This window comes from Daphnia pulicaria, chromosome 8 (assembly GCF_021234035.1).
Source record: "Daphnia pulicaria isolate SC F1-1A chromosome 8, SC_F0-13Bv2, whole genome shotgun sequence".
In the NCBI taxonomy this organism is placed as follows: domain Eukaryota; kingdom Metazoa; phylum Arthropoda; class Branchiopoda; order Diplostraca; family Daphniidae; genus Daphnia; species Daphnia pulicaria.
Genome location: NC_060920.1, coordinates 14204770 through 14232526, shown reverse-complemented (window position 1 = coordinate 14232526; position 27757 = coordinate 14204770). Strand labels below are relative to the sequence as shown.

Sequence of the window (27757 nt, the reverse complement as noted above, 5' to 3'; positions counted from 1 at the left end):
GCTTAAGATCATTAGGTTCAAGTATGTTCAGCAACTTGACTCGAGAGTCCCCCTCGGCTCAGCTCAAAGAAATAGATATTGCGTGACGGATGGTCATCATCTTCGTGGACGTCACGGCGAAAGTTCGGGAAGAAAAGATATGGGCATAAAAAAAAAAGGCAATTGTTTATATATGTAAACTCGCATATGCATACGATTATTGCAACGCGAATACTAGTGTACAGCGATTAGACCTGGTCTATTTCTTTCCCATAATTTTTGACTATGGAAAAGATTCAAACTTGGTGATTTACTTGCTCAAACATTTGAACCTTATCGCTAGAATAATTACCGCATTGTACGACAACCGACTTCTCCCAGCCGAGTCACGTAGGAAGTTTCGTAGGAGGACAATTAACATACTGGCGCCGCATGCAATCTCGCCTGGAAGAAAGAAATCTAGCTCGACTTTAACGTCTGGGGGCCATGAATGATCCATTTATTCGTATAAATCAGATTAGAAGTCTGCGCTGACGTGACGCCGTGGATTCGTAGCCGGATTCCCCTATTATTATCCAATCTCAATTTAATTTTGATTACGGTAAAACATACTACAAACAGGGTTTCATTTTGTGAGTGCAATCCAGTGACCTCAGAAGGGCTACCGTAGAGGTGGTCAATATTCTTCTCCTGCATTTCTGGAATCAACACACGTGAATAAACTGAATGATAAATCGGACATCTGTAAGAGAATGAAAACGATAGGGGGCGGAAGCGTGCCTGGGAAGTTGGGATTTAGAAAGTTGAAACATTTTTTTTTTTTTTTTAATTAAGTTCTAAGAACGAAAGGATGGCAAATAAGTTTTTTTTTTTTTCTATTTGTTGCCGCTGGCATGGCAACCCCCATTTAGAAACTGTAAGAGCCAAGTTCCCATCTTGCTCGTAGCGGGGTTGAGAACGCTAGAAGGTGTGTTTAAAGAATTAAAAAACAGTCATGCATAATGAAAAAGGTACGTGTCAAGATGAGGATCGACGATCCCAACGACGACAGTGATAAATATTGAGCCGGAAGAAATAAAAAATATTCGTATACAGTAACCTTATCTGTTTGTTTAACGTTGATTGTTTAAAGAAATTCTTTCTCGAACAATTCCTGTGAAAAAAAGTTAAAAGCGAAACCTCTCTTCATTAAACATAATGTCGTTCCATTCTTCTCATTTAAAAAAAAAAAAAATCTTGTTAAAACGCATTTGGTATAGAGAGCCGGCCGGAAAAAGAGACCGAACACGCCTCTTGACGTAAAAAGAAAAGAATCATTTAGGGTCGATGGGGGCTGGACAGAACTGAACGATGGTCAAGAAATCATTGATCCATCAAGTGTGCGTTGTCGCGGGCTCGTAGGTATCCCGTCCTCTCCTCAATTCGCGTCGCCGTCGTCGTCGTCGTCTCCTGTAGAGGAACTTACCGAAAATAACTTAACATGAGAAACCTCGTGTTTATCCGCGCCCTTCGCAGAGTTGATGGACGGAATTCTTCGGTGCACCAATCCCCCGCCCCGAAACAATATCTCTATGGCCTATATGAAGTCTTCGGTCCGTCACGACTCGTGCACGATATACATATGCACACGCGCCCGCCTCTCCTCATGTCAAAGCCTTCAAAGGAAAATCAATTGACCGGGCAATGCGCGTGGAATGCTCTCCGCCAACAAGGAAACAAACAAAAGCTGAGCAAGTATAGCTGTGCGTCATAAGCGCCGTACCGTCATAGCCCCAACAATGCACGCTTACGCGTTGGCGTTGATAGTCGAATTCGTCCACATCAACCTCGGCCGTGGAGCAGGCCTGGTTTTACTTTGTTTGTCTTTGGCATCACGTTGAGTCCACCGAACGTCAATGTCATACACAATTTAACTGACTGACTAGTTTTTGATTCCAAGAAAATTTTAACTACCAAGTGTTTCCCTTGATTGAAATCAACTGGAGCCATGAGTTTCAGGGTAAGCCTGTCCGTTGTGCAAGTGCGAAAATCGAAGTCGATTGATTGATTTTTCTTCTAACATGAAACAGGGATTCGACTACGACTTTGGATCCAGACAAGGTGGATCCTTCGCCTTCACCACCACTCGTAAGTTAAAACACTGATGAGTTTACTACATCCCCCACCCCCCACGATATGTATCCAGCCGCTCCGTCGTCGAGTCAACAGAAAGACATATCGATCTTTTTTGAAGTTATTTGCATGCTGATACATCACTTGTTTCCGATTAGAAAAAGGCAAAAAGAAATCAAGAAATGGCTTTACCCCGTCGAATGTATATTGGATGGCGTGGTCCGGGGCTTCAGTCTGTTGTGACGGCGGCATCCGCGCGAAAAGATGGATTATTTATGTTTTCGTTTTTGTTCTGGCTGGTCTCGCTCGATCCTCCTCAGCAATAGTCCCCGTTTTCTTTGCTAGATAAGAGAAAGAAAAAGAACCTGGTATACATGTATGGAACTACCACTCAATTGTCTCACGGCGGATCGGCGATTGGTACTACATAACTTTTCTTCCATGTCTCAAACTCCTCCCTTTAACAGACAGCTAAAAAGTAAAATAATTCAAATAAGAAGTGAAACAACAAGGATAACGTTGAGAACTTGTCCTTGTATAACACTTAAAGGTTTCAAGTTGCTTCGTCGGAAAATCCGGACCCCGGACAGACAATTACCCGACCTTGACTTCTAGTATCATCCTACCGAATTCAATCAGATAGCAATCAAGAACTAAAAATAAAAGAACCGACATAGTGTGTCTATTTACGGAATTTATGGCAGTCCGCAAATAAAAATGTTGGCAACCATTGGCGGATTCAATGAAGTTGAACCATCGCGGTCGCTCCCAACTTTGAACTCGATTGTTACACCGATTTTTCGCCCTCTCAGATTTAATGCAGACACGTATCATTGTTGTTGGTCAATACCTCGGTCAGGGTTGCCGTTTGCTACATTTTTATATTCCACTGCTGTGGAACATACACGGGCAGGGTTGGCTCTGTTTTGTTTCGGCCATTCAAGAAGGTATAAGCCAGACGTAGGGAATCAACGAGAACGTAACGTGCTTGGCGAAAGGTAGCAACGGTTGAGATCGTGAGATGTCCGAAATTTTTTCGGTATATGCACCCATACGTTGCGGTAATAGTGATTATGTTTTGGCGTGTTGGATTTGTGGTCGCACCGACTTGCAATCGTGATTAAGTAAACATTGGTCCTCGAGGGAAAACAAAACGACGTCAATCTGACCGGACCCTGTGGTTGGTTTTAAACAGCGTCAAGCCAGCAAGTGAGAAGGAAGGTCGGGCTAACACCGGATCTTCAGTCTGCCAGGTGAAGTCCTGCCAGCTGGACGCTTCCTTCCGACCAGCTTCGTCGGCCCAGTTCGTTGTTTGCTGTCTCTGTTGGACGACGCTGCTTAACAGTTTGGCTATTCCATCATGTCTCTCAAAATTGCAGGAATCGCTGGGCGGGCTGCCGAGGCTCGCGAAAGACCTCCTCGCACTCTCTCCTTGGTGCTTCCGGCCAATAATCTAGGAAAATCCATCACCGAAGATGTTGCTGTCGTAAGTCACCTTTGCCTTTCACCTTGATTGTAACCTCTGCACGCCCCTGCAATGTATTCCCTAGTTCGCTGGGTCCACTCTCTGGCGCACACGACATGCCCATTACCTTGAGCCAATGACATCGTCCTTGTTTCTAATTGCATTAACAAAAATGAATTTCTTTCATTCGAAGAAAGCCATTTATCTTTGTCCAATTGTTATCAGCCTTTTCAGAATTTCCCTATACTATACTACCCCGTTGTGTTATTATCGTTCGCGTGAGCTATTCGGAGCGGCTCGGAATTCCCGTCTACCATTCAGTGAAGAAGCATAGGAAAACCCCCCTTGACAACTGTGCGATCGATTCGTATAATCGCTCTAGTCCTCATTGATTCTAAGCTCTGCGAAACAATAGGGTACGAATCTGCTGCCATCGCGATTTCAGTCGGCTAAAACGCATATGTCTTAGCCACCAGGGTAGTGTACAGCAAATCTTATTAGCGGATTAATCGACACGTCAAACTTGTTTTGTTTTTATCACGCCACATAGTCAACGATACTATAGGTGCGGCCAAGCGTCTTGGCTACAAATGCATTAGAACATGGCGTGCATTCGATTCATTTGGACCCAAAACCCAGACAAGAGTAACAAGAAAAAAAGCGCTCCGCGAAATAGTGCTCAAGTCGAAAGAATGATGAGCCTGAAAAAGTCAATAGAGCGAGAGTTATACTACCAACGTTATCAACCCAAAAGTAAGCTCCATTCCCGTTAAAGTTTCTCGTCATTCAAAATTATTACGTTAGACAGACAAAATAAGGAAATCGCATATTTCGTAAAAGCAAATATTTTTCGGGCTTTTGTGTAGCCTAGAGTTGCAGCTACATATAACATTCTTATGGCATTACTTTTCCTATTTATTTCTACAAACCCCAGGCATTACGACAAGTCGTCTTCGGACAATGTCCCGCCTCAGTACGACCCGAATTCTTCAACCAAGGTACGCTGACTACTACAATGTTTTCAATATGACGTGTTTCTATATTTTCTCCAAAAAGGCAAATAAAACATGAATCATTCTCGCCGTCAATGTGTTTACGACTCGTTATAGGACCTGGACTGGTCTTCCGCGAACACGGCCACCCGCTAGCCTACGGTCTTTCCATCACGAATCCATCAACGCTTCCCATGATGCGTGCTATTATCATGACCATTCAGGCGCAAATCTTACGGACGCTTCTCTTCGACTCGGCCATCCTCAAACTACCCAAAACTTGGTAAGTCCTCCCAAGATTTCTATTTCTGTTTCAAAAATCAATCGCTTCAAGGAAGGTTTAGTTAAAGTTTAGAGACAAATATTCAGGTAATTTTGTAAACATAATAACGAGATTAATTTACATTCACCAGTAACCCACTGATGCCAACGACAGTCACGATACAGCAAGAAGCTTTAGCGTATGCAATTGCCAACATAATCTGGAAATCTGGAAACGAACAATCAGCTACTCTCTGCCTACCGCAACCCAACGTCGTCCATATCGTTGGCTCGCCACAGTTCAACGAGGACGGACTCACCGAAAAGGTAAGATTCATTAACTATTGTCGAGCAGCTATGTCAAAAAACTTGCTTTGAGATTTCGAGATTGTCGGAGCTTGTTAAGACCCTCTCTTTTTTCACGTTATAGTTGCAACTTTGTCAAATGAACAGAATTGAAGAATTACACCACACCATCAGACGCAATATTCACGTGGTGAGTATTATCTATCATTGTACCCTATAACGTGCACTCGCTTTTTAAAAAAAACTTTTGGGTACTTTCAGTTTCAAGAGGATCCCGGTCCAGCTGTGATGTTGATTTTGTATAGTGCCATTTTAACAAGAGGAATCAACCAGTACGTATATATAGATCGGTGCTTGGGAATATTATAAAGCGGAATTGAAAGAGAATTAATGAAAATGGGGACAATAGCTCTCGATAAAAAAGGCCCTAACTGCGTGCTGAGAAAATGTACAACTGGGAAATTCTAACAAAAGAAACGATCAATGAAAAAAGAAAAAAGGGAGTTGAGGGGGGATAACAAACAATCAAGCAAACCTTTTGATCCTTGAGCACAATAAACTAACTCACCGCAAAGATAAATAGCGTAAAGTTAATACTATTGGAATTACAGAGTGACTGAAGACATGGGTAAACCATCGGGAGGTGACGGCATCCTAACACCCATGAAAAGTCTGATGAGCATTAATGGAACTATTATGTTTGGTCCAATCAGGTACCTACAGTGTATCTAGCTTTTCTTGTTTTCTTCGTGTTTACAATCTCCCATTACCTCCTTGCATCCACAGCCTGTTCCTGCTCGGAAGAGCAAGTCCCTATTTACACAACGGTGTTCAATATCAAGACGACGGAGACAGCGTAAGTTGAAACAAAACGGGCAACGATTTCGTTCAGACCTATTAGGGTGAATGACCACTTACCTTCTTTTGTTTCCTTTTGCCTGTGTTGATAAAGACAACTGAAGAAACTGGAGTGTTAATCCGCTCGCCGATTGGTCTCCTTCTCTGGATGGGTAATGAAGCGAAAACTGCGGCTTACAACGTTGGTTCAAGATTTAAAACACCAACTGTGCCCATATGGGTGGTCGTGGCTTCTGAAAATAGTGGAGTCTTGTTTGGCGAAGACAAAGGACTTCTTAGAGACCACCAAGCAGAAAACAGGTTTGAATTACGAAAATAAAATATTACTTATCCGTTTCGCCTGTCCTTAGGTTTCACCTAGCTTGAAATAGGAACATGAAAAGCCCATAATATTATTCTAGGTTCCAGCTGCACTACCACACTTCCACATTTCATCAGCAGAATCCGGTGATTTTGAAAATTAACAATCGTGTCAGAGATGACTCTTCGGCTGACGCCCCAATTCCGGCGCTAGAAAGGACACTCCGAACCAAGTATTGCTGGTCTTCGACAAGTTGCAATTTGTTTTGATCATTAAAATAAATAATAATAAATAATTTACTCTTTTGTTAAGGTGGGGTGATGCTCGACTCGACTGGGGCAACGTGGAACCCTTCGTGTGAATGTGTATGGGCAGAATTCGGTTTAAGGAGGAATTCATGATTGTTAACACCGCCATTTTTTGCCGTGGAATTTGTAGCATAGAATACCTTAGTAAAAGTTTGCAGTCGACAAGGTTATTTGTACTATTTATAGACCTCTGTTTGATATACACGCGACTTGGCAATACTTGACAATGAGAGAGACAGACGGACGGGCAATAAACTATTTCTTGTCAGTTGAGACAAACCGTACCAGTGCTGCGTTCTTTGCCACTGAATCGCCAACTTTATAGTTGACCTTCTCAACAACCCCGGATTCTGGTGCGCGAATAACGTACTCCATTTTCATGGCAATCATGACCAACAGGGGTTGACCAACCTTAACTTCTTCGCCATCCTTAACCAATATCTTTTCAATGATTCCGGGCATTGGCGCCACGGCACCACCTTGCTGTACGTTGCCGTGTCCTAGCTTCGTTAAAAAGGAAGGCTTTTCCATGGAAAATGCTACGCTTCCGTCCTAAGAGATCATAAGACAAATGAAACTTTTTGCAAAAAAAACAATGCACGAAGGCTGGAAGGAAGATGAACGTACCTTTGTGAAGAGATGCACATTTCCATTCAAGAAAACGACTCGAGATTTTGAGATCTCGCCATTTGCACTTAATTCAATGCTGATGACATTGTCTGATTCCGAGAGTTTGGCTGTAACGTCAATTTCTTCGGACTGTCCGACTTTTAGTTTGTAGAGCCCGTTTCCGCAACTGGTGACGCGAACTTCGTATGTGTTGTCTTGGCACGTTAGTTTCACATTCTTTTGATAGTTGAGATTGAACCTTGCCATCGAATACGAAGCAAAAGGGTTGTAGGGGTCTCTTGTCGATCCTTGTTGACTTGAGCTGACATTGACCTCGTTAAGAATGGAAGCCAAAACCGCTTGACTTACTAAACTATCGGTGACGGGCTTGTTGGGGAACAGATCACCGTGATGCTGAGAGATGAAATCTGTATGAACGTCTCCCTCGATGAATTTTGGATGAGAGGAGAGTTGCATCAGAAAGTCAACGTTCGTATTTAAACCGACGATATTGTACTCGGACAAACAGGATCGTAGTTTACGTAATGCACTGGCGCGATCCGAGCTCCAAACAACAAGTTTTGCAATCATGGGATCGTAAAATACAGAAACGACATCACCTTGCGCCACACCTTTAGAACGATAAAAAAGTGAGATTTAATAACGAGGTTATAAATAATCTTGATTCAACAATAAAAAAATTAAAATGTACCTGTTTCAACACGAACATCCGAACTGGGCTTTGGAGTAGTGAGATGCAACAAGGGTCCAGCTCCCGGGAGAAAATTATTTTTGGGTTCTTCAGCGTAGATTCGTGCTTCGAAAGCGTGACCATTTAAATGGATTTGCGATTGATCCAAAGGTAACGGCTCCCCGGAAGCAACTCTTAATTGCCATTCAACCAGGTCGGTGTTGGTGATCATTTCACTTACTGGGTGCTCTACTTGTAATCGCGTGTTCATCTCCATAAAGAAAAAGTTTTGCTGAGGATCCATAATGAATTCAACCGTTCCAGCCCCAACGTACCTAGAAGTAAACAACATTTGTGTTTTCGATACAGAAATGTTTGGTAGGGAGAATACAAGAGAGGGGAAAAATTTCTCACCCAACGGCACGGGCGGCCCGAACTGCCGCTTCTCCAAGTTGCTTTCTCGTTTCACTTGAAATTCCTGGTCCAGGTGCTTCTTCGATGATCTTCTGATGACGTCGCTGCACACTGCAATCGCGTTCAAATAGGTAGACATAGTTGTCGTATTTGTCGCCAAATACTTGCACTTCAACGTGTCGAGGTCTTTCAACATAACGTTCCAACAACATAACCTATCAAAAAGAGTTATTCTTTAGTTTTTAACGGTTGATTCTATTCTGCAATTTATGCAGTTATAAAAAATGACAGAAAATTAGGAAGATTGATGCAAAAATTTCTCTACCTGATCCCCGAATGACTTTTGGGCTTCACGTTTAGCAGACTCGAGCTGAGTCTCGAACTCACTCGGTGTAAGCGCAATTCTCATGCCTTTACCCCCTCCACCTCGAACAGCTTTAATCATGAGTGGAAATCCAATTTTTTCTGCCTCATGCCTTAATCTTTCATCAGTTTGATCCACTCCATGATATCCATGAATTACAGGAACTCCAGCAGCTGACATGATGTGTTTGGAGGTGCTGTGAAATAAAAGATGGTTCAGAATAGAATTTTCCTAAGTAAAATTTTATCAACTTTCACAAATAATACCTTTTAATCCCCATGTCTCTGATGGCTGAAGCAGGAGGACCAATGAATATAATACCCTCTTTGGAGCAAAGCTCTGCAAATTCAACATTTTCAGAGAGAAATCCATATCCAGGATGTATTGCCTGGGCCCCTGTTCTGAAAGCAGCTTCTAGAACCTTGTCTTGCCTTAGATAACTTTCAACAGAGGATGCTGGGCCAAGGCGGATGGCAGAATCAGCCTGAATATATGTAAACTCAAATGTAATATACAACATAAATACAAATACAATCTCTGAAGTTGTTACCATGTCAACATGCATAGCATTACGATCTGCATCACTGTAAACAGCAACAGTTTGGATGCCTAACCGTTTTGCAGACCTGATGACTCTGCAGGCAATTTCACCTCGATTGGCTATTAGAATCTTGGACAGGGGTGTAACTTTTGGGGCAGCTTTATTTGCATTTGGTGAGAGAGAATTACTGCAAAAATATAGTGCCATTAATATTTTGCTTTCTTCTCATGATATCAAATTGTATTGTAAATTTTTAATGTATTTAGCTCTTAATGTAGCCACTCATAAATTAAATTCTCGACGTCATACTGACTACCGGTATTTACCAAGTTGTGCACAAGCTCCTTTGAACGTATTTGCCAGCCAAACATGCCCTTATTCCGTAAAGGCCCATTTTGAAGTTGTTTTCCGTAGATTTTCTAAGAGACTTTACAAGAGCAGAAATCTTTATTTACGTCAATGCAGCGGCCATGCACCAATGCCACATTTCTAAAAGCACACGTTTTGCTGTTTGTTCCGTTTCATTTTTTTTGTCAATTTCCAGATTTGCGTCACTATTTAAAATGCCACACAAGTCTTTTGATAAAATTAAAATAAATAAATAAATAAAAAAAATTTATAGCATTGAAGGAAACTTACATTTACTCTGCCGACAACGTGACTCAATTTCTCTTGTCGTTACACCCGTAATCTAAATAGTAAAATGATGGGTTTATTATACAATTTATTTAATTCCTATGTTTGAAAAGACACAATTCATGATCAATAAAAATTTAAAACTCATGGTCCACGTATTTGTTGGAGGGCAACTTCCATCCCAATTCACGGGAAGATTATAATATGGAGCTCCACTTTTGAATTAGCCTTGTTTATTCACCGCACAATTCAGATTGGCTCCAGAACCGTGCAATTATGCCTACCTCTTATGACCTCCTTTCAAGACTTCGTATTCGTTAATTGTGACGACGAACTTCTAAAGAATTGCAAGCCTAATTCACGTCAATTGAAGTATTGATCTTTTGATATGCCAGCCTAAACTGAAGTGCCAAGCTTTGAGCCATTGAAATATGAGTACGTACGCAACTAAACCGATTATCAAGTTGTTGACTCAACAGATTTTCTATTTTTGTTCGCAGACTCCCTATTGTGATTCCAAGAACGGGTTTTGATTTAAACATCGCCGACCATGTTCCGCCTTCATCTTGATGCATTACAAATCAAATAATAATAGCGTAGTCCGTGACCAACCGATATCGAGGCAGAAACCCCGTTAATAATTTACGATTCAGAGTTTGTTGCTGCAGTCAACTATTAATCAGTTCGTTTCCTTTTTCTAGTCTGATCGCCTTATAAAGTGCGGCAATATTGGTCTACCATGGGCCCGAAAATGATTAATTTGCCAAAATTCTCTGGGGTCTGAGGGTATCGATCGTCACTCGGCTTCCGCCGAGCCGAGCCGGATGAAGCGCGTTGCAAAAATCGATGCTGCATTCATGTCGTTCAGGTTCTACTCCCGTCCTCGACTTTACCGTCCGTTGGTTGTGCGACAAGGCATTGTTGTGTATATACCCCCCCATTTAATGCAATGCATTTTCTCCTTGGCTCTTTTCTGGGTAACTGCGCTGAGCAGTGCATTACACATGAGATAAACTACACAAACTCTGGTGGAATCCTTTTCTATTTCAGTCAGTCAGTCGTTCGTCTCCGTCTCGTCTGTGCCTTTTCATATGACTCCGCCTCAGATGAGGCAGACATCATGAATGAGCCATAACTTTCATTTCTCTTCCTTGCTCCTCAGCTCCTTTGTATGCGCGGGCTAGGCCTATACTCTTTTATAATTCCGGTGCACATCTTGCCCTTTAATAACTAAGGGCGAAAGTAATTACGGGCACGTAGTTTCTCAGTGAGTTGCAATCAGCGTGAAAGCGTCGCCCATAACGCGTGAGAATATGAAGTTAACCGTCACAAACCAATATTCCTGGAATTACTATTATCATGTCTTATTAAAAAGGCGTTACCATGAGCGCTGCTAATGAATTCCTGGAGAAGGTGTTGATTGCAGTATAATCGTACGGTCGCGTATAAATATTTTTCTAGGTTGATAGTCATATATAATTAACATCTCTCGTCGTCTTTTACGACCCACTGAAGAATGTGCACAGTGTGTACACGTCTCAGGTATATATAAGATTAGAACTTCCAGAAGGAGTTATCACAGAATAAGAATAGAGATGAAAGAGATCATTCATTTTGAGTAGCCAGTGAAATGATGAAAAGTTATTGTCAACGATCATACGGTGGACCAGTTACCGGTTCGTCCTTTAGCCCTGTGCTCTTTTTTCTTTCTTTCTGCGTCATTCACTTCTCCCATTCTGTCTGTAACGCGTTTTACGACGACGCCGAGTACAACGAGCTGCTCGTTTACTGAAGGGAGAAAGCTCAAGCGATGACTGATCCACATTGTCCGCGTGAAATAGCGTTCCATCGGGCTACTATCCGAAACAAGAGGTGGAACTTGAAAGAGAAAAAAAGAAAAATAATAATTCGTGGGCGTTGGGAACATCGTTTCCGACTTGCAAAAAGCATCAACAAATGATTCAGCTCACGCACGCATGCGTCTTCCTTCCATTCGCTTCTTCAATCGTGTGTGTGTGTGTATAAAAGGGCAGCCATGTTGGTGCAAGACACGAACTCGAGGTGATAGCTCGTCGGTCTCCACACACTCACTTCTACCGCGCTCCGGAACAGGACTCATCCCCCACAAAGTATATATCCCTGCCCACTGTTCTTTCACCTCTACACTCACGAACAACACGGGCACTTTGCCCAGATTGTCTCTGACCTACCAGGAAGCACATCAAAAGACTACCCCGCACTTCCGGATCCTTGAAACCCAGGAACTTTCGCATTCTGACCACTTCTGCCTGAAGGTGAGAAACAATATACTCTTCAAGTTTCGCTATTGTTTGAAATTGAAACGGAAATGTTTAAAAGTAGAGTTCAGTATAAAAGAACAATAGATAAATACGCCAGTCGAACGAATATGTAATTGAATCGTCGGATTCAAGAAGCGGAAAACATCCAGTTATCGCTAACAAATGTTGGCGTAAGAATTTTGACAAAGTGAAAAAAAGTACAGTGCGTCTCGCTATGAATTTTTCTTGCGCGCTATACTACGTTCAAGGCTTACGTGGGAATTCAAGGCTCCCGATACAGAAAGGAAAACTAAATCCAACACGCAGCGACGCAACAGCAGTCCAGTCTAATGCAACAGGTTCGCAACTCTGCAGCCGGAGTCGTTTGTTCCTGCAATCCATCCACGAGAGCGGAAAACACCCTTTGCGTGTTGATTATCGTTCAGGTGTTTCGATCCTGCTGTGTTTGGTTTCCATCCTGCGTTCGCTCAGTTCTGCTGGAGTAAGATAACGTAATCCCCCCCCCCCCCCCCCCGCCACCACTTGCCGTTCTTTCTGATTACCGATCTAGACGAGCTCGACCCCGCTTGGAAAATATTGATCATTATTGCGTGAGACCAGCTGGTCAATCTTCCCGACAACAACAACACCTATTCCCTCAGTATATACGAGCTTGTTTGTAAAAGAGAGAAAAAGAAGAAAACTGTTGACCTTTTAAAAGGTGTTGCAATTGACCGTATTCATCGCGGTGTTTCCCGATCGCCATGACAACAGATCGAATAGTGAATGAGGTCATACACCAGCAATCAACAAATTAAAAAAAGAAAAAAAAAACTCCCTCATATTGTGCGCATATCAATTGGGGAAATTGACTTGTCCATTTAGCGGGCTGCGTGATATGGCAGACGTCATTGACATTAGTTGTTGTAAATATTTTACGGGCAACGGGAAATGAAAACAAATGGCGAAATCGATCTTCCTTAAAAAAAAAAAATGATCGACTGGGCTGTCACTCAGCGCTTTATTGTAGGCCGAGCTCCCATCTCTATGCCAACGTTTTACACGAAAGTTAATAAAATTTTCGAGGCAACAAGAATATTCGTCTATTGCATTATTAGACTTATTTCTTATTTCGTGTTACATAAAATCCTGATTGGATTGGCTTTTTTTTTTACGTGGGATCTAAAGCTAGGCTGCATGTCCTTTTGTTCCTTCTAAATGCCGAAAGCAGAAGGACTAAAGAATGAACGAGTCGCCATCCGCTCCAGCACACACACAGCGGCGTGCATCGAAAACAAGAAAGAGCGTCTTACATTCCTTGCACCATTCAGCTTTTTCTTTGAAAATGGATGCGGAAGAAAACGAACTTGTTGGTAATTAATAGTCAAATAGAAAAAAAGGAGCTATATAGAGTTGTTTTCGTCAGCAGGACTTTCATCTAGCCGTGGCCTTCGATTGCCACTTTTGGATGGAGCGCAATAATAACCAACCAGCGTGTGGCACCACCAACTATTTGCCCTTTCGCAAGGACTTTTTTATTTTCCTTTTCTATATTGGTGAAACGATTCTGTAGGGGAAGGAAGGAAAACGTTTATACAAGGAGAGAACGTCGTCTCATCCATTGCTCAACTCGACAGCGAATCCGGGAAGTTTGGACTCTGCACGGCACGCGGGTCGATCATCGTCCCAACTCTCGCTGCGCTCTCTCGCCTTCCCGATCTCAATATTTATCAGATAGGAAGATGGAGGAGGAGGTAGGGGGAAGGAAGGAAGGATCGAGGGGGGAACAAAAAAGACAGAGAAATGTATATTTATATGTATAAGGAACGCTCCAAATCCATATAGGAAGACTATAGAAGGATGATAGACTCTTTCTTTTCATTACACAGCAGCCAACACACAGGGACAAAAAAAGAAAAATGAGCGACTTGGAAAAAGAAAAAAATTTTGAACGGAGATGTTCTGCTCGAAGGGATCCATCAAACTACGGGAATAAGGATTGTATTCAGCTCGACTTCCATCAGAGCTCAGCGCAATGTTTTTGTATGGACGAGTCGCTTATATTCTTTCTCCATATCGCACCACTAAGTGGAATAGACAAAAAGAAGACGGCGAAGAAAAAACAAATCGTGGCTTAGATGCCTTCCTTATTCTCATTTAACGGTTCTTCATATGATAACAGCGAGCTTGAATGAGCTACATCATTGTTTAGCTACTTTTAGCTGCCTCTTGTTATTCCATATTCACTTTTCTCGCGCTTGTAACGGGTACTATACACATCATCACAAAGTCTAATGGATCTTAAACGAAAAACGCTCGTGGGCGCTCTACCATCTTTTCGCATTTGAATAATACACTACACGACGATGAGATGGAATAGCAAGTTAACTTGGGTAATGGTCTTCGGGGATTGAGAGCAACTTGTTTTTATTTACCTTTTATTTATGAAGTGGGTTCTGGTCGCTCAGCATATTAGACGTTATCCACCAGCCTTCGGGTAGAACTCAATTCAATCTGAATCGAGTGAATTCCAGATGATGGCGCCTCAGTTTGAAATGGCCACAGGAAGTTAACAATCGTCTTCCTGCAAACAGACATTGATTAGATCAAAACGTATAACAGATTTAGGACGAGGACTATATTCATGAGACGAAGAAACGGAATTGTAAAAATGGGAAAATTCATTTTGAAAAGAAGGAGGAGCAACATTTTTTCCCCATATAGAATCTCTCTTCTTCCTTTCCACTCACTGGATCGAATTGGTTGGCTGATAAAATTAATGTAAGCCGATTGTTCATCAGTCAACAGCACACGCACCATATAACACAGCAGCCCACGCCATTGACGGCTATTCGGCGATTCTCCAGAGATCGTGCCTCTCAGATCCCCGTCGGGATTGATATTTATATGCGTAGGCTCTGCGTATAGCAAAGAAATGACCGAGGGCTGAGGGCATTCATCTACTCTTGAATCTTACTTTCGAGATGGTCAGAAAGAAATCCAATGATAATCTTGCCTTTTGTTGAGTTTTTCCTGACTTTTTTCCAGTCAATAGTCCCGCATATAGACTCTCACCGCTGTCCACCAGGTTCCGTAATCAAATGTTTGAACTCGCCTGTATAAGATCAGCTCCAAGTACAAATTCAATATACTCGAACGACTGCCGATGAGAAATCCGATCAAAAGACGAGATTCTGCCAACTTGATGTCTGTCGGAACTTTTGCTGCCACTTGTGACTTTTGTTGCCCTCACAGCAACTCAACCATACATCTCCAGTGCAAGGATACACTGAGGGAAAAGTCAAGCCCGTATACATCGTACATTTACTCATTGACTGAAGCTAGCTACCATCAATCTGGCGGCCGTATATTTGGGCTGACGACACACAGAGTCTTTTCAGCTTGGCTTTGTCTGCTTATTCTTTTCTGATGCTACACTTTAACAGTCCTGGCAGTCGAAATAACTGGATGCTGCCACGCGCTGTCGCCGAGTTCTGCGCTGGACTTGTTTTTTTTTAAACATAAGCAGAGATCTTTATCTCATACTCTCTTGTGTGTGTACTAATACTACTAGAGACCCCCCGCTCAGTCGAGGGTTCCTTTTTTTCCAAGTATTAAAGCGACGCATGTGACAGAAACGAAAAGGATAAAATAGCATTTGATTTGGGATTTAGTTTTTGTTTCCCTCGTCGTTGTTGTTAGCGTATGTGACGTCTTTCAGTTATCGCCGCATACATAGATGCGGAGATGAAGAGACGAAAAAATTGAAATCAGATGAGCCCTTATAAATATTTATCGATAGAAAAACAAAAAATGGGGGCGGCAAACTCTGTCCAGATTGCGTCGTGAATGATCCAGTAAATCCATTTCCTCTTTTACATTACGCCCACCCCGCCCATTCTTCGAACTCGTAGGAAAACAGTGGACTGCGAACAGCAGCCTACTCCCGAAATAACAACAGGAATCGTGCAAAGAGTGAAACTAAGGTTACCTCAGCAACCGAGCATAAGTATTCTTAGACAACACGTTCAATAAATCCATCGACATCTATTCTCTGAATAATTGCGGGACGTAATGTAAAAATCAAACTAGGCGTACACACCGGTAAGTCCCGACAAGTCGAATCAAGCCAGCCGAGATGCATTATATATGGGCACAGCATTGAATAATCTTGACAAGAGCAGAATGACATAACAGGTGAGAATCTATATAAACTTTGTCGCGCTCCCCTGATTGTCCGTCTTTGTCTGGACATTGATTATACACATCCTGATTCGCGCAGACTGCATGTATATAGACTCGACAGTCGTGGGTAATCAACTGGAGAGAAACGAGTATACATAAATCGATGCGACTCGCTAAACCCCCCCACTCTCGAAAACACTCTAGGCCCTCGTGAATGCTTCAGGGTGTAATAGATCAAGATTTGGTTTTTTTATTTTCATCGCGTTAGAGAAAGACAAACAAAACATCTAGCGCTAAAAGTATCGCAGTTTAAAAAAAGCTGGTTTGTGATGCCGCATCACGCCTACACGCATACATCAGCTGAGCGCATCAAACAGTGAAACACCATAGAGCTATAGAGAGCGCGTACACTCACACACACACAAAAACGTATAAGTATATACACGGTGCCGCCTTCGATTAGCGTGCGTCCTCTGCTCCCGCTGTAACCCGAACTCTCCATTTTTCTCCGCTGCTGCTGCCGGTTCGCCCTCCCTACCTTCGCCTGTAGCTTCATTGATTTTCTGACGTCAACGTCTATACCTGATGGCATAGTGCCTGCATGTATGTCTGAGCTGTATACTACTACTACTCTGTGGTTGCCAGGTTCTTTCCATCCATCAGTATGGTTTCTCGGTTTGACTTTCTTTGACGAACGAATCGCTTTTTGTCTTGTTTCAATTCTTGTATTCTACGCATCTCCCGTCATCTTCTTGGACTTTTAAATCTATCCGACTGACAATTTTCCATCGACTTTTTCCGGCTCATCGAGCGCATCGGTTGATGGACAGGAAGAAACAAACCGGAAAAAGATAAAACAAATTAATCAAATGGATTGGGTCGAGTTTCTTTTTTTCTTCTCCCCCCTGTGTTCAAGTGAGTGCCCAAGGAAGTTGGAGGTAACTTGGACACAAATAAGACCTCGTCAAGGTGACGGTTGTTCTTCAAATATGTTTTCGATCGATCGAATAACCTAGACGCTCGGGAATAAATCGAAGAAAAATAAATAAAAGAATTGGATCCGTATAGAGAACACAACATGCGATCCATCCGATCGTGTCACAAAGAAAATCAAGTTTTTCCCTTGACAAAATACTCCGGTGGAATAAGGAAAAAAGTAGTAACAAGAAGAATGCAATCAAGGCGCTGCTGCGTCATGTTGGGAAGACGAGTATATAGCGTCTTGATTGGGCCATATTTTGCCTGGCAGCTATAGAGGTCGACGCAAATGAAAGTTGATTACCGAGATGCCGCAATATCAACGTGATGGGCGCGGTTTCATGCCAGCCTACTATACAGACACACACCAGCCAGCGCATTTTGCGACCATCTTTAATTCCATTATTATTTTTGATTGCACTTGGGATTTGACTTCCCTTCCACTGGATTTTCTTTACTCCCAGGAGTTTGCAAAAAAATAAAAAAATATCCAAGACGAAAATGATGAAATTGCTGTGGCTAATCTAATAACTTTGCAGCATGAGACGACTTTTTTGTTCATATATGGCGCAAGTCATAAGGCAGCGGGAACAAGAATATATATTTAATATAAAGCTACATCAGCAGGAGAGCGGAGAGAGGACCGTATACTCGGTCATGAAAGGCTACTTTCATCCATCAACGAGCCGTATATATAGCGGCGCAGTTGGGAATGTCCGGCTGTCGGCGTGATTGGATCGTTTTATCTTCCACCCAGGCCGCTCAGTGTTCACCGAGGGGACTTGTGCTCGGCGCAAACGGTGGGTGCAAGGATAGGGTGGTTGTTTTGGGAAGTGCCAAAGAAGAAGAAGAAGAAGGAAGCGTATACAACCGTTAAGACAGGATTTGAACAATGTAGTAGTCGCGACGGGAGCCACTCGTTCATTTTGTCTTTGTTTTCTGTTATGGCTGACCCCGAGTGACTTTGATGGAGAGAATGATGGGGGCTGCTTTAGAAACACCCTGGATGTCTTGAAGTCCCACGTGAAAGGGGAGGGGACGTCGGGAATCAGGATTGGACAAAATTTAATAGAGTAACACCGAGGAGAGTATAGTAGGCACGCGCAACCTATACCATTCTCAGACGACAGTTTAGGTCGTTGCTCCGTTACGGTTCCTGAGGCTTAATGTCACAAAGAAGAGGGATGAAATGGAGTCGAGCAGGATCATTTCTCATCTGGTATATATATATATTAAGTACCGTGTGTATATCTACGAAAATGATAAAGAGACACGTCGTCTTAACTATATATAAACCACGGATTACTACATCTAATGTTTTCGACGAGAGTAGATTTAAGAATATTGCAAAGTTATCCGGAAGAGGGGAGGAAAACAAATATGTTGCAATGCATTCACGCTCACGCGTCTTTTCGTTTTCAGGGAGGAGGAAAAAGCAACGATAAGAAAATGGCCGCCGTTGGATTATGGCGACAAATTAGTTTGTGGCTTTGGCTCTCGTGTCTGCTTTTGGCCGTGTATAGCGCGCCGGTTAACGAGGATGGGCCCATCGTTGAGGTTAACGATCAGAGCGACAACGACAACGACCTAGGGCCGGCCATCGAGGCGATAGGCAAGGCCAAGAGAGAAGCCCGCAAGAGATCATCGTTAAGGTCTTCCAATGGACGGACTCACTATCGCTTTCCCAACACGATAAAAAGATCCATGCACGACGGAAGCGACGACTACGACACGGACGGCGAGGAAGAGTTTAGCGATTCAATGGCCGCCTACCTGGCAGCAGCCGACGATGACAGCACCGTTGACCTGGACGATTTGGCCAAAGAAATCGCCTTGAACATTTTGATGGAAGAAGCCGATAAAAGCAGAGAGAATCCGCCAGCCAGCAGTCTCAAAAAGAAGAAAATGGCTCCTGTCGCTCACCGGCCACGCAACAACTCTGCGGATGACAAACGCCGGAAGAGAATGAATTCACTGATGAATCAACTGCTGGAAGAGCGGGAAAGGGGCGAAGTTGAAGAAAGCGACGACTACGACAACCAGCAGATGGCCGAGCATCCAGCTGGGCCGGATGATAATAACGAAGCTAACGAAAGTTTAGTTGGTTCGGAAGGCGATCAAGACGAAGAAGACGATTCCGACGAGGTCGTCTCGTCCCGCACGGAACTCAGGAAACTTTTCAATGACGGTCTGGAGCGACACGAGATTAACGCTCTACTTTCTCAGCTGGATCGCTCCCGTGCTGACTCTGAAGAGCTGAATAAAAGTGAGAAGAAGAAGAAACGCTCGGGATCAGATTGGAGGAAATTACCGCGTGCATCGCTCCGCTGGCGCTTTCTCCACTCGCAGGGTCAAGAAAGTAACGAGCCTTCGTACGGGCGACAGCAATCGGCCGACGACGATGAACTGCAGGATAAAAACGTTGCGTTCGAGGATCGATTCTTTGGTCGAGGCTTTCACCGGGTGGGAAACATTCAAGACGAGCCGATCCGTAACAATCCGGAGGAGACTGCCAAACGAGTTCAACATCCATTGAAGACCAAGAATGCCATCAGCGTGATTCGCAAGCGATCGATTGCTACCCTGCAGAATAGCGGAGAGAAGAAGCCAGAAGCTGGATCGGCTCTTCAGATGCTCCGCAAGCGACGGAATTCGGAGGCGAAAGCGGCCGAGGAAAACAACAACAAGAATGAAACAGCCCCATTGGCCTTACCTTCCGCCCAAGCCAATAACAACAGCAACTCGAGCCCAGTCAAGCGCAAGTCGGACGCTCAAGTGCACACGGGAGTCATCCGCAAGAAATCCGTCGACTGGGACGACTATTTCGGATACGACAAGCGCAGTGGCAAAGCCCAGGGTGAAACCAACGAAGAGGCAATGAGGAACTACCTCGAGTCTGATTATTACAAGAGCATGGCCGGCTCATTAGCCTTCCGTAAGCGCGGACAGATGGACGACCAACACGCCGGACACGTTGTGGGCATGAAGAAACGAAACAACGTCACCAGTACCTCTTGGGAGAAAAAGAAGAAACGCTTCCGACCGGTGGAAGGTTATAATGCCGACGATGCCGAGGATGTTTTGGACGCTGCGATACGAGTCATCGAAGAACGACGTGAACGCAACAACATTGACCGCGTTCGGGAGCAACTGGTGGCCGAGTTGGTCGATAACTTGGACGAAAACGAGCTGAATCAAATGACGGAACGTTTAACGGAAGAAGTGGCCAAGGCCCTTTACCAGGAAGAAGAGGAAGAAGAAGAGGATGACGAGCGTGATGAATTTAAACGTTCTTCAGTTAACCAGAAGCTGAAGAACAAGAAAAAGAAGAAGAATATGTCGCAAAACGACGAACGCCGTAAACGCTTTGCAGTCAAACGCTCTAGTCGTCATCGTTCCGGATTCAACGTAGCCGAATCAAACGGTAAGAAAAATTTCAATATCGAGAAAATTCGGTAACAGTGTCCCTACCCAATTGACTAATGAATGCAGTCAAGTTCAAGTGCAGTCACGAATGTATCACAAGAAAATTGCTAAGATTAACATGAAATGCTGTAACTTTAGCTTAACGTTCAGTGGACAATAGCAATTCAACCTTCATAATAAAGCTCGCAAAAAATATACTAGAAAAAGAGAGGAACTTACTCGAAATTGTCCAGAAATGTCCGCCATCGAAGCAGCGAGCAGTCGTTGGAAAATGGCGCGAAAATGGGACAAGAAAATGAGCAACCTGCTACATAGACGATAATACTGACAATGAGGGTTACCTGATGACTGTTGATTCAACCGGGTTCGGAGCTGTGTTGCAATTTCAACAGTGATCAAATATATTTTCCCTTTTAAAAATAAATGCAACACAAATTTGCAAATAAAATTCCTTGATTTACTGACAATCTTTCCATAATTTAGATTAAACTTTTAATACTTTGAAATTCAATTTATCGTGGTGGGTGAAAACGTGGGTGGGTGAAAACGAGGGTGGTGACTGGTGAAAACGTGGAAAAAGAGGGGATGAGTCAAATTTGAGAAAGAAAATAAAAAGAGTAGTACAATTAAATTTGAATCATGGAACGATGCACAGAAAATTAAGGAATTTTATTAAATCATTTGGTGTGGTATTTATTTTCAAAAAAAATTATTATTATTGGGATTGCAACAAAGCCCTTGTTGAATCGATCGGGGAACGGGGACCTTCCATTGTTATGTTATTGGATTTCGAATGGAGAAGGTTGTGCTGTACTGCTGTTCATTTTACCGCTTTTTTATTCACGATTGTGTTGATGGTCAATTTGGATATGTTTGGGCATTTTTTAGTAAGTTCTCCTTATTTCTAATACCTTACACTCCACTAAAAGAAAAGTTAAATTGCAAATTGGGATATTAATTGGATAGTCTATTGAACACTTTTACCGAAAATTCATCTTATTGTGTTTATTTCATCTTATAAATTATTTACATGAACTCTGTGTGATATTCCTCACAGATGTGAAATCATCTAAACCTGTTGTTTATTTCTCATGTGGCAGAAGAGGACGACGATTGCGTGATTGCGGAACAAGTGGTTAGCACTTGCAACATGGTGTCGCATCTCTACGGTGGATACCGCCCGGTTTTGAGTGACGCCTGTCATCGCCACCAAGCTTGCTTCATCTGTGTAAGTCCCCCATTTTGACCTTATATTCACCCCCCCCCCCCCCATCACGCTCCCGATACGAAATTGATCAAGACGATCGTGTGTGAGAGATCAAAGCACTCGACGCGAAATCGAGACGTAAGACAAGCGAATGGTGTAGTGGAAGTCGGCACTTTGTCTGTTGCACCGTTGCCGTTGGAGAGTGTCGATCTATAATCAGCGGAGCGTGAGGACTGCTCGACGTGCACCATTGGGATTGATCGTGCCAATTTGCAGTTGCATCACGACCATTTCTTTATTCCCCTTTTTTTACGGTTCATCTTTTCGTCCAAGTCATGGCAAGAGATCCTCTTTCTCTTATTCGTTGGACTCGATAGTCTCCTTTTTTATTTCTGCTTGTCTTCTACTTACACGCCGGGTTGACGTGCACTGTACATCAAATGAGAACCCACAGAGCTCTCTGATGTAGTTCATTGTGTTATCCTATCAAAAAAGAAAAAAAGAGTGGGGAGATGGGAAGGCCGCACAGAGTGATCCGGAGCACGTTCTTCTTTTCTTATTCACCAGCATAGCCCCAACTGCTCTTCTCTTGTCTGCGTTTGTGATAGGGAAGCAATCAAGCTATATAGGCAGTCGCCTATTGTCGTTATTATGACAAGACCGGGGTTCCGTGGGCTCACGGCTCTTTTGATGGAGACGGGACAATTCTTTGTCCTGTTGTTAAGGGGACCCAAAAAAAGAAAGAACGGTATTTTTTCGTGCACGTATAAACTGTACGAATTGCTTTCCAAAAACGGTTAGCCCCCAAGTCCACACGTATATCCTATATACATCTCCCATGGCAACCAGCAGTCAAAGACTTCACTTAAACAATCTTGATACGAAATACGATATCTTTTGTTAACGACGCGGGATCGAGTTTGTATAAGAGTAAAAAGAACGACAACGATTTTCTGGTTACTCTCTTTCTGATTGGTCCGCGTGTGTTCCATCGATGTCAAACTAGACAGAAATAAAAAAAAACGAGTTGCGATTGGCGCGGGATATAAAAAGAAACATATCTTCGATCTCACTGACACTTGAATTTTTTACGTCACGGAGTGTATAGGGCGAAGGGACACTGTTTTTTCTTCGACTAATTGAATTGGCACAATCGATGAAACAAGCGCAGCGAAATAGTGCAGGATCTCCAACTATGCTGCTGAAGCACGGATACATGTGCTGCGCAGTTTTAATAGACGGATAATGAAGCCAAAGACCCGATTGACAGTATGTGCCACCAGATAACAACGAAAGGGAGATAGGGAATCATTATTTTGAAAATTGAAGCATTCATTCCGGAAAAGTAGTAAAAGAGAATAAAGTTCTTGATTTAATCCACAAATTTTTTGGACTAACTTTTGACCAGACTTGAAGCTCTTCACTGTTTTACTTAACCAAAAATGAGAGGAAATGGATATTAAGAGTACGCTAAGCCGGCTAATGTTATAGAGTAACTCCTCTTATCTGTTTTCATTTGTCTTCGTTAATTAAAAATCCTGCACATCCGAGAAAATAAGAGAAAGAAACTAAAGAACCCAAAATCGATGTTGCTATTTATAGCTAATACTAAATTATTTCGTAATATATTTCCTGAATAGATAATACATTGTGTTGGTTTCCTACACCTTCTAGACCTAGCAGAAGTACTCGGATTCAGACGGTGACTCAAGACGAAAAAGTTGTGCGCGTAAAAAACTTTTAAATGATAATTGGCATAACACAGAAAAATTCGTGAAATAGGCAAGTTCTGACAAGGTAAGATGAACGAGAAAAATCGAAACTTCTTCTGAGATGCCCGTAGTACTACATCTCGCTGCAGGAAATGTCAGACAATGAATTTGTATACCTGAACTTCAACATTGAAACTTGGGACTGAAAAACTTTATTTTTATTTAAAGAAATGTCACGGTTGTCTACCTTTCCTTTACCCATCTTGGGACAGCCCTGGAGCTTAATGCTCCTTATCTTACCTAATTATACATGTAGGAACTGAAACCATGTTGAAACTTAAGCTCAGAATGAGAGGGAGTATATCAGCAGCGAAATAATTTGGTCGACAAACAGATTTCTTAAGTAATTCGAAATAATTGAGAGCATACATTACTCAGTTAGCTGTACATTCGTTTGGGGTATCGTTATTAGGCTGCCTTTGGGTGCACAGAAGATAATTAGGTATTGTAAATTGCCATAGTTTTCTAGAATAATCTGAATTCCACGTAATGTAATGCTCGGCCATTGTGCAAAATAAATCGATCGGTGCCATCTTCTCATACGCTAGAGACACGGACCTTCTTCTTGTTTGCAGGCGAATGTCGCCGTAGTCTTTAGAGTTCCTCTAACTTCAGACACACATAACAATCGCAGAGTAATTTTTCCTTTAAAAAAATATATATCTGTCAAGTTAGGTCCCGAACGACCAGCTGTATCTTCTTCCCACGCGACCACGCCTTTGAGTGCGTTTCAGAGTGCGCAATCACGTCGTAACGAACGAAGTCGCAATTTCTTGAAGAAATCGAGATATAACGAATATTCCCAAAAGCGTTGGAGTTTGGCACCGTCTACTATAGCAATAGCACAGCCATGTTATTGTGCCTTTTGTGACATGCATGTGTTGCTCAAAGGTCTCAATCCAAGAAAACGGGAGCCAAGTGTTGTTCCATTTATTTCCAGGCCGTCATAAATATATGTCTGTATCGATTCATTGCTCAACACTTGGGTGCTGTATAGCTGCTGGATGGATATTGCATACGCCCACGACCAACGAATTCCGTTGCCTTGGTAGCATCCTTATTAGATGCTGCTAGAAGAATGTCGAAATGAAGAACGTGACAGGCGACTGCACCCGCATTATTTCTTCATCCTTTTTTTTTATACTTTTGACTCACGTTGCCATGGGCTGCTGCCTCCCAAATGATATTACAATTCCAGTATTGGCATCGTCTGTGATGACAAGCGGCATACTACTACCGAACGACCTGAGTGATTCCAGAAACGAGTTTCAAGTTGGCCCCGACTTCCTTTCATGTAATCTCGTTAAAAGCACAGAAGAACAAGAAAAACCTCTCTATCGTGAAAATAATTCGATTTAATAAGTCTGATCCTTGCTGTGATATAGCTACGTTAGAAAATTAAGTCCGTTGAAATAGAGTGCGATGTTATTGATTTTGTATTGATTTCATCTGTTTGTTTTTATTTGTTGTATAACGAAATCACCAGTCGGACAACGAAGCGGCATGCGACGGCGAGTTCCAGCATCGCGTCTTGGCTCTGTGCGGCCCCGACCTGTTGTGTCAATCGCAATCACGTCATCTCCTGTCGGCCCTCGGCCAACTGGACCAAATGGAAGCTGATTACCTCTTCCCGATGGCCAGCCAGGCTGCTCGAATTGAAGCTCTGTGCCGTCGCGACTCGTGCTTGGCCGAGTTCTGGAAACGTCGCTAAACGAACGAAAAAACATACACCACAAAACCTCACCGGAGTCTGAGAGTTTGAGCAACAACAAGTCTCGTTAAGGTACCGTGAACACAGAAAAGTTAAAACCCCCCTGAAAATTCCCATTCTTTCTGTTTCAGTCTTTTGTTTCTTTCTGTTGTGTTTTACTTACTAATGAATTGATTGCTGTTATCTCGTGTTGATATCGAATGACCAGTTGGTATTAATGGCACAAGATCAGACCGGATACACACACCTTCTATACCCCTGTTTCTCTATTTTTCATCATATCTCATTATATTGGATGGAATTCGTGCTATATACCCTTTCAGACGCCTATCGTGTGTTGCTGTTTATTATCATTTGTCCCCCCATTTAGATCAAACAAAAATCGATTGAAATGTGAAGAAAAACAAAAAACAAAAAAGTCAATTGTCTACAGAATTAAAATTTTTCGGTGACTTATCATCATATGATCTAAACTATAAAACTAAACTATATAATATCCATCGTTGTTTATTCCTCATTCGTTGGGATTGCGCCGTGTTTTTTTTTTTTTTATTTTCTCTACTTTAAACTAACCAAAAATTGCTTTTATTCTTCATTTCATTTCTTCGTCTACGGAAATCTTATTCTTGCTGTAACTCTCTTGTATTATCTGTATGCAAAACGTCTCTATACATTCCCAACGTCCTCCTCTCGTCAATCACCACAAAATTTCCATCTTTATTTTGATCCCGGTCAGCCAGCATGTAATATACCGGGATGTTTGTTGTGTTTTAGTCCGGGATTCGGGATCGTGTGCTAGGATCTCGAATACCCTTGAAGAGAAAAGAACAAAACAAACAAGCCAAGTGTATTGAACCGGGGAGTGAGAGTCGCTTCGCGACAGAAAAAACCCATACAACAAAGCTACAATGGAAGTTAAATTATTATCACATATGAATTAGATATAAATATATGTAACAACAGCAACAACCAGAAACTATATACACTATCTTAATTGTATACCGGTTTGTGTTGTTCAATTTTTTTTTTTTGCCAAATGTTTGACTGTTTCAGTGTCATCTCTGCAGATGCCCTTTTAGATCCAAACCCATTCCATTGTGCTTTGGCCTGAAATACACGCGCATTTGACGTAAACTAATTTGCTTAACGAAATAGAACGAAATAGACATCAAAGAACTTCTCAACAGTAGGGTATTTTTGTTTTTTCGATTGGCTCTCAGTATATAGATTATTCGATCCATTGAGGGTCCATTGAAAAACGATGGCTATACCTACACCGTAAATAAAAAATAACCCAACATTTCCCGGATAATATGAAAATGTACTTCTAAGGACGTATAATCAATTCATTAGGTTGGCAATTACTGTCAATTTCTAAATGATTCGCACAAATTGCCGCGTTCATTGACCTGAATCAAACATGACGACACGTTGTTCTCATAAACCTCATTTCGAATCATAGGGCTACAGCACAGAGTGGATTAAGTTGGCGTCGTTAGCCATATAACGACACCGTGCCACTTTCCTAGAAATCAGTTGGGCTGCTGGATATATAGTTGGACAAACTTGGGGTTTCGGGATGTCGGCAAATGACATGCAATATGCCCTTTAAATGTCATATCTCATGCCCACAAGCTGCTGCCCCCGATGCGTATTGCATCGAGAAAGATAATATAATGATGATGACGAGCCCGCAGGACTCTTGGGTCTCCCGCTCATTGGATAATATCGCCACCAGCAGCCAAATGATGAGAGAGTCGTAGAGGGCACCAAAAACCCATTACAATTGAATGAGGCACCGAAATTGGACGAGCTATACCTCCGCCGCCTTGTTTCCGAGACGTGTCTTCGCCAGTCGATGAATCAAATCAATAGAATAGAAACGACTATATAACTGGAAAGGGACTCGGGGCCTCTTGAGCTGTGCAAGTTCTAATGGAGAGAGAGGGAAAGAGATCCCGCTGCATTTAGATGCGTGTATAAAAGAATCGAAACTATTATCTATAGAGAGTCTGGCCGGGACTCTCAGTCGTCGCTCTAACGGTTGTCGAGAGCTTATTTCTATTTCAACGGTCGGACGAATATTGCAGCATATCTCCCAGGGCTTTTATATACACAAGGCAGCAAGAACAGAGAAGTGTACTCAAGGCATCCGTGGATGGGGATGAGACAACCGACAACAGCAGGAGGCAATCACCTTCCGAGCGCTCTTTCCCTGAACTCTCTCACTGGCAACAACTCTGAAAGCTCCCCCTCCCCTGTCTAAACAAAGTCTTCATCAATTCTTGATGCATATACTTGGAGAATCTCATTTTCTGACGTCAATCCAATGAATTCATTACGTTGTATACCGTTGGGCCAG

At 42.6% G+C, this 27757-nt stretch overlaps 3 protein-coding genes and 1 long non-coding RNA gene across 5 annotated transcripts; 2 read left to right on the top strand and 2 right to left on the bottom strand.

Annotated features, from left to right (window-relative positions):
• Positions 1 to 39: 39 nt before the first annotated feature.
• On the bottom strand, positions 40 to 6666 carry LOC124312242. The gene is made up of 5 exons (XR_006910439.1): positions 6575 to 6666; positions 6301 to 6517; positions 6034 to 6222; positions 332 to 2432; positions 40 to 100 (listed from the first exon to the last, which is right to left on the bottom strand). It is a non-coding gene; the product is annotated as an uncharacterized LOC124312242 (long non-coding RNA).
• Positions 1889 to 6883, top strand: LOC124312129 (inactive ubiquitin carboxyl-terminal hydrolase MINDY-4B-like). Its single transcript, XM_046776615.1, has 13 exons — positions 1889 to 1978; positions 2049 to 2106; positions 3471 to 3577; positions 4491 to 4554; positions 4666 to 4831; positions 4962 to 5136; positions 5240 to 5305; positions 5377 to 5447; positions 5727 to 5828; positions 5902 to 5971; positions 6068 to 6273; positions 6375 to 6506; positions 6587 to 6883. Exons 1-13 carry the CDS (start codon positions 1967 to 1969, stop codon positions 6633 to 6635), a joined length of 1278 nt encoding a protein of 425 aa, XP_046632571.1. The 5' UTR covers positions 1889 to 1966; the 3' UTR covers positions 6636 to 6883.
• LOC124312081 (methylcrotonoyl-CoA carboxylase subunit alpha, mitochondrial-like) lies at positions 6750 to 21059 on the bottom strand. Of its 2 annotated transcripts, none has more exons than XM_046776544.1 (11): positions 20925 to 21059; positions 14552 to 14700; positions 9841 to 9892; positions 9528 to 9777; positions 9211 to 9388; positions 8927 to 9144; positions 8622 to 8856; positions 8297 to 8511; positions 7904 to 8217; positions 7210 to 7823; positions 6750 to 7134 (listed from the first exon to the last, which is right to left on the bottom strand). In XM_046776544.1, the coding sequence occupies exons 4-11, from the start codon at positions 9593 to 9595 to the stop codon at positions 6838 to 6840; spliced, it is 2139 nt and encodes a 712-aa protein (XP_046632500.1). In that variant the 5' UTR covers positions 9596 to 9777; positions 9841 to 9892; positions 14552 to 14700; positions 20925 to 21059; the 3' UTR covers positions 6750 to 6837. The 2 variants fall into 2 exon arrangements, with proteins under 2 accessions (XP_046632500.1, XP_046632501.1); XM_046776545.1 differs by having other exon boundaries at positions 9528 to 9755.
• On the top strand, positions 11894 to 26529 carry LOC124312078 (glutamic acid-rich protein-like). The gene is made up of 4 exons (XM_046776540.1): positions 11894 to 12131; positions 18702 to 20703; positions 21806 to 21933; positions 25171 to 26529. Exons 2-4 carry the CDS (start codon positions 18729 to 18731, stop codon positions 25393 to 25395), a joined length of 2328 nt encoding a protein of 775 aa, XP_046632496.1. The 5' UTR covers positions 11894 to 12131; positions 18702 to 18728; the 3' UTR covers positions 25396 to 26529.
• The last annotated feature ends 1228 nt before the right edge of the window (positions 26530 to 27757 follow it).

Excerpts from the sequence above, each read along its gene's own strand:
- LOC124312078 (XM_046776540.1), top strand. The coding sequence starts at position 18,729 with ATGGCCGCCGTTGGATTATGGCGACAAATTAGTTTGTGGCTTTGGCTC. Across the intron at positions 20,704-21,805 it reads CAACGTAGCCGAATCAAACG|AAGAGGACGACGATTGCGTG; the intron begins GTAAGAAAAATT and ends CTCATGTGGCAG. Across the intron at positions 21,934-25,170 it reads ACCAAGCTTGCTTCATCTGT|TCGGACAACGAAGCGGCATG; the intron begins GTAAGTCCCCCA and ends CGAAATCACCAG.
- LOC124312081 (XM_046776544.1), bottom strand. The coding sequence starts at position 9,595 with ATGGGCCTTTACGGAATAAGGGCATGTTTGGCTGGCAAATACGTTCAA. Across the intron at positions 9,389-9,527 it reads AGGAGCTTGTGCACAACTTG|TAATTCTCTCTCACCAAATG; the intron begins GTAAATACCGGT and ends ATATTTTTGCAG. Across the intron at positions 8,218-8,296 it reads CGGGCCGCCCGTGCCGTTGG|GTACGTTGGGGCTGGAACGG; the intron begins GTGAGAAATTTT and ends GTTTACTTCTAG.
- LOC124312129 (XM_046776615.1), top strand. Across the intron at positions 4,555-4,665 it reads ACCCGAATTCTTCAACCAAG|GACCTGGACTGGTCTTCCGC; the intron begins GTACGCTGACTA and ends GACTCGTTATAG. Across the intron at positions 5,448-5,726 it reads TTAACAAGAGGAATCAACCA|AGTGACTGAAGACATGGGTA; the intron begins GTACGTATATAT and ends TTGGAATTACAG.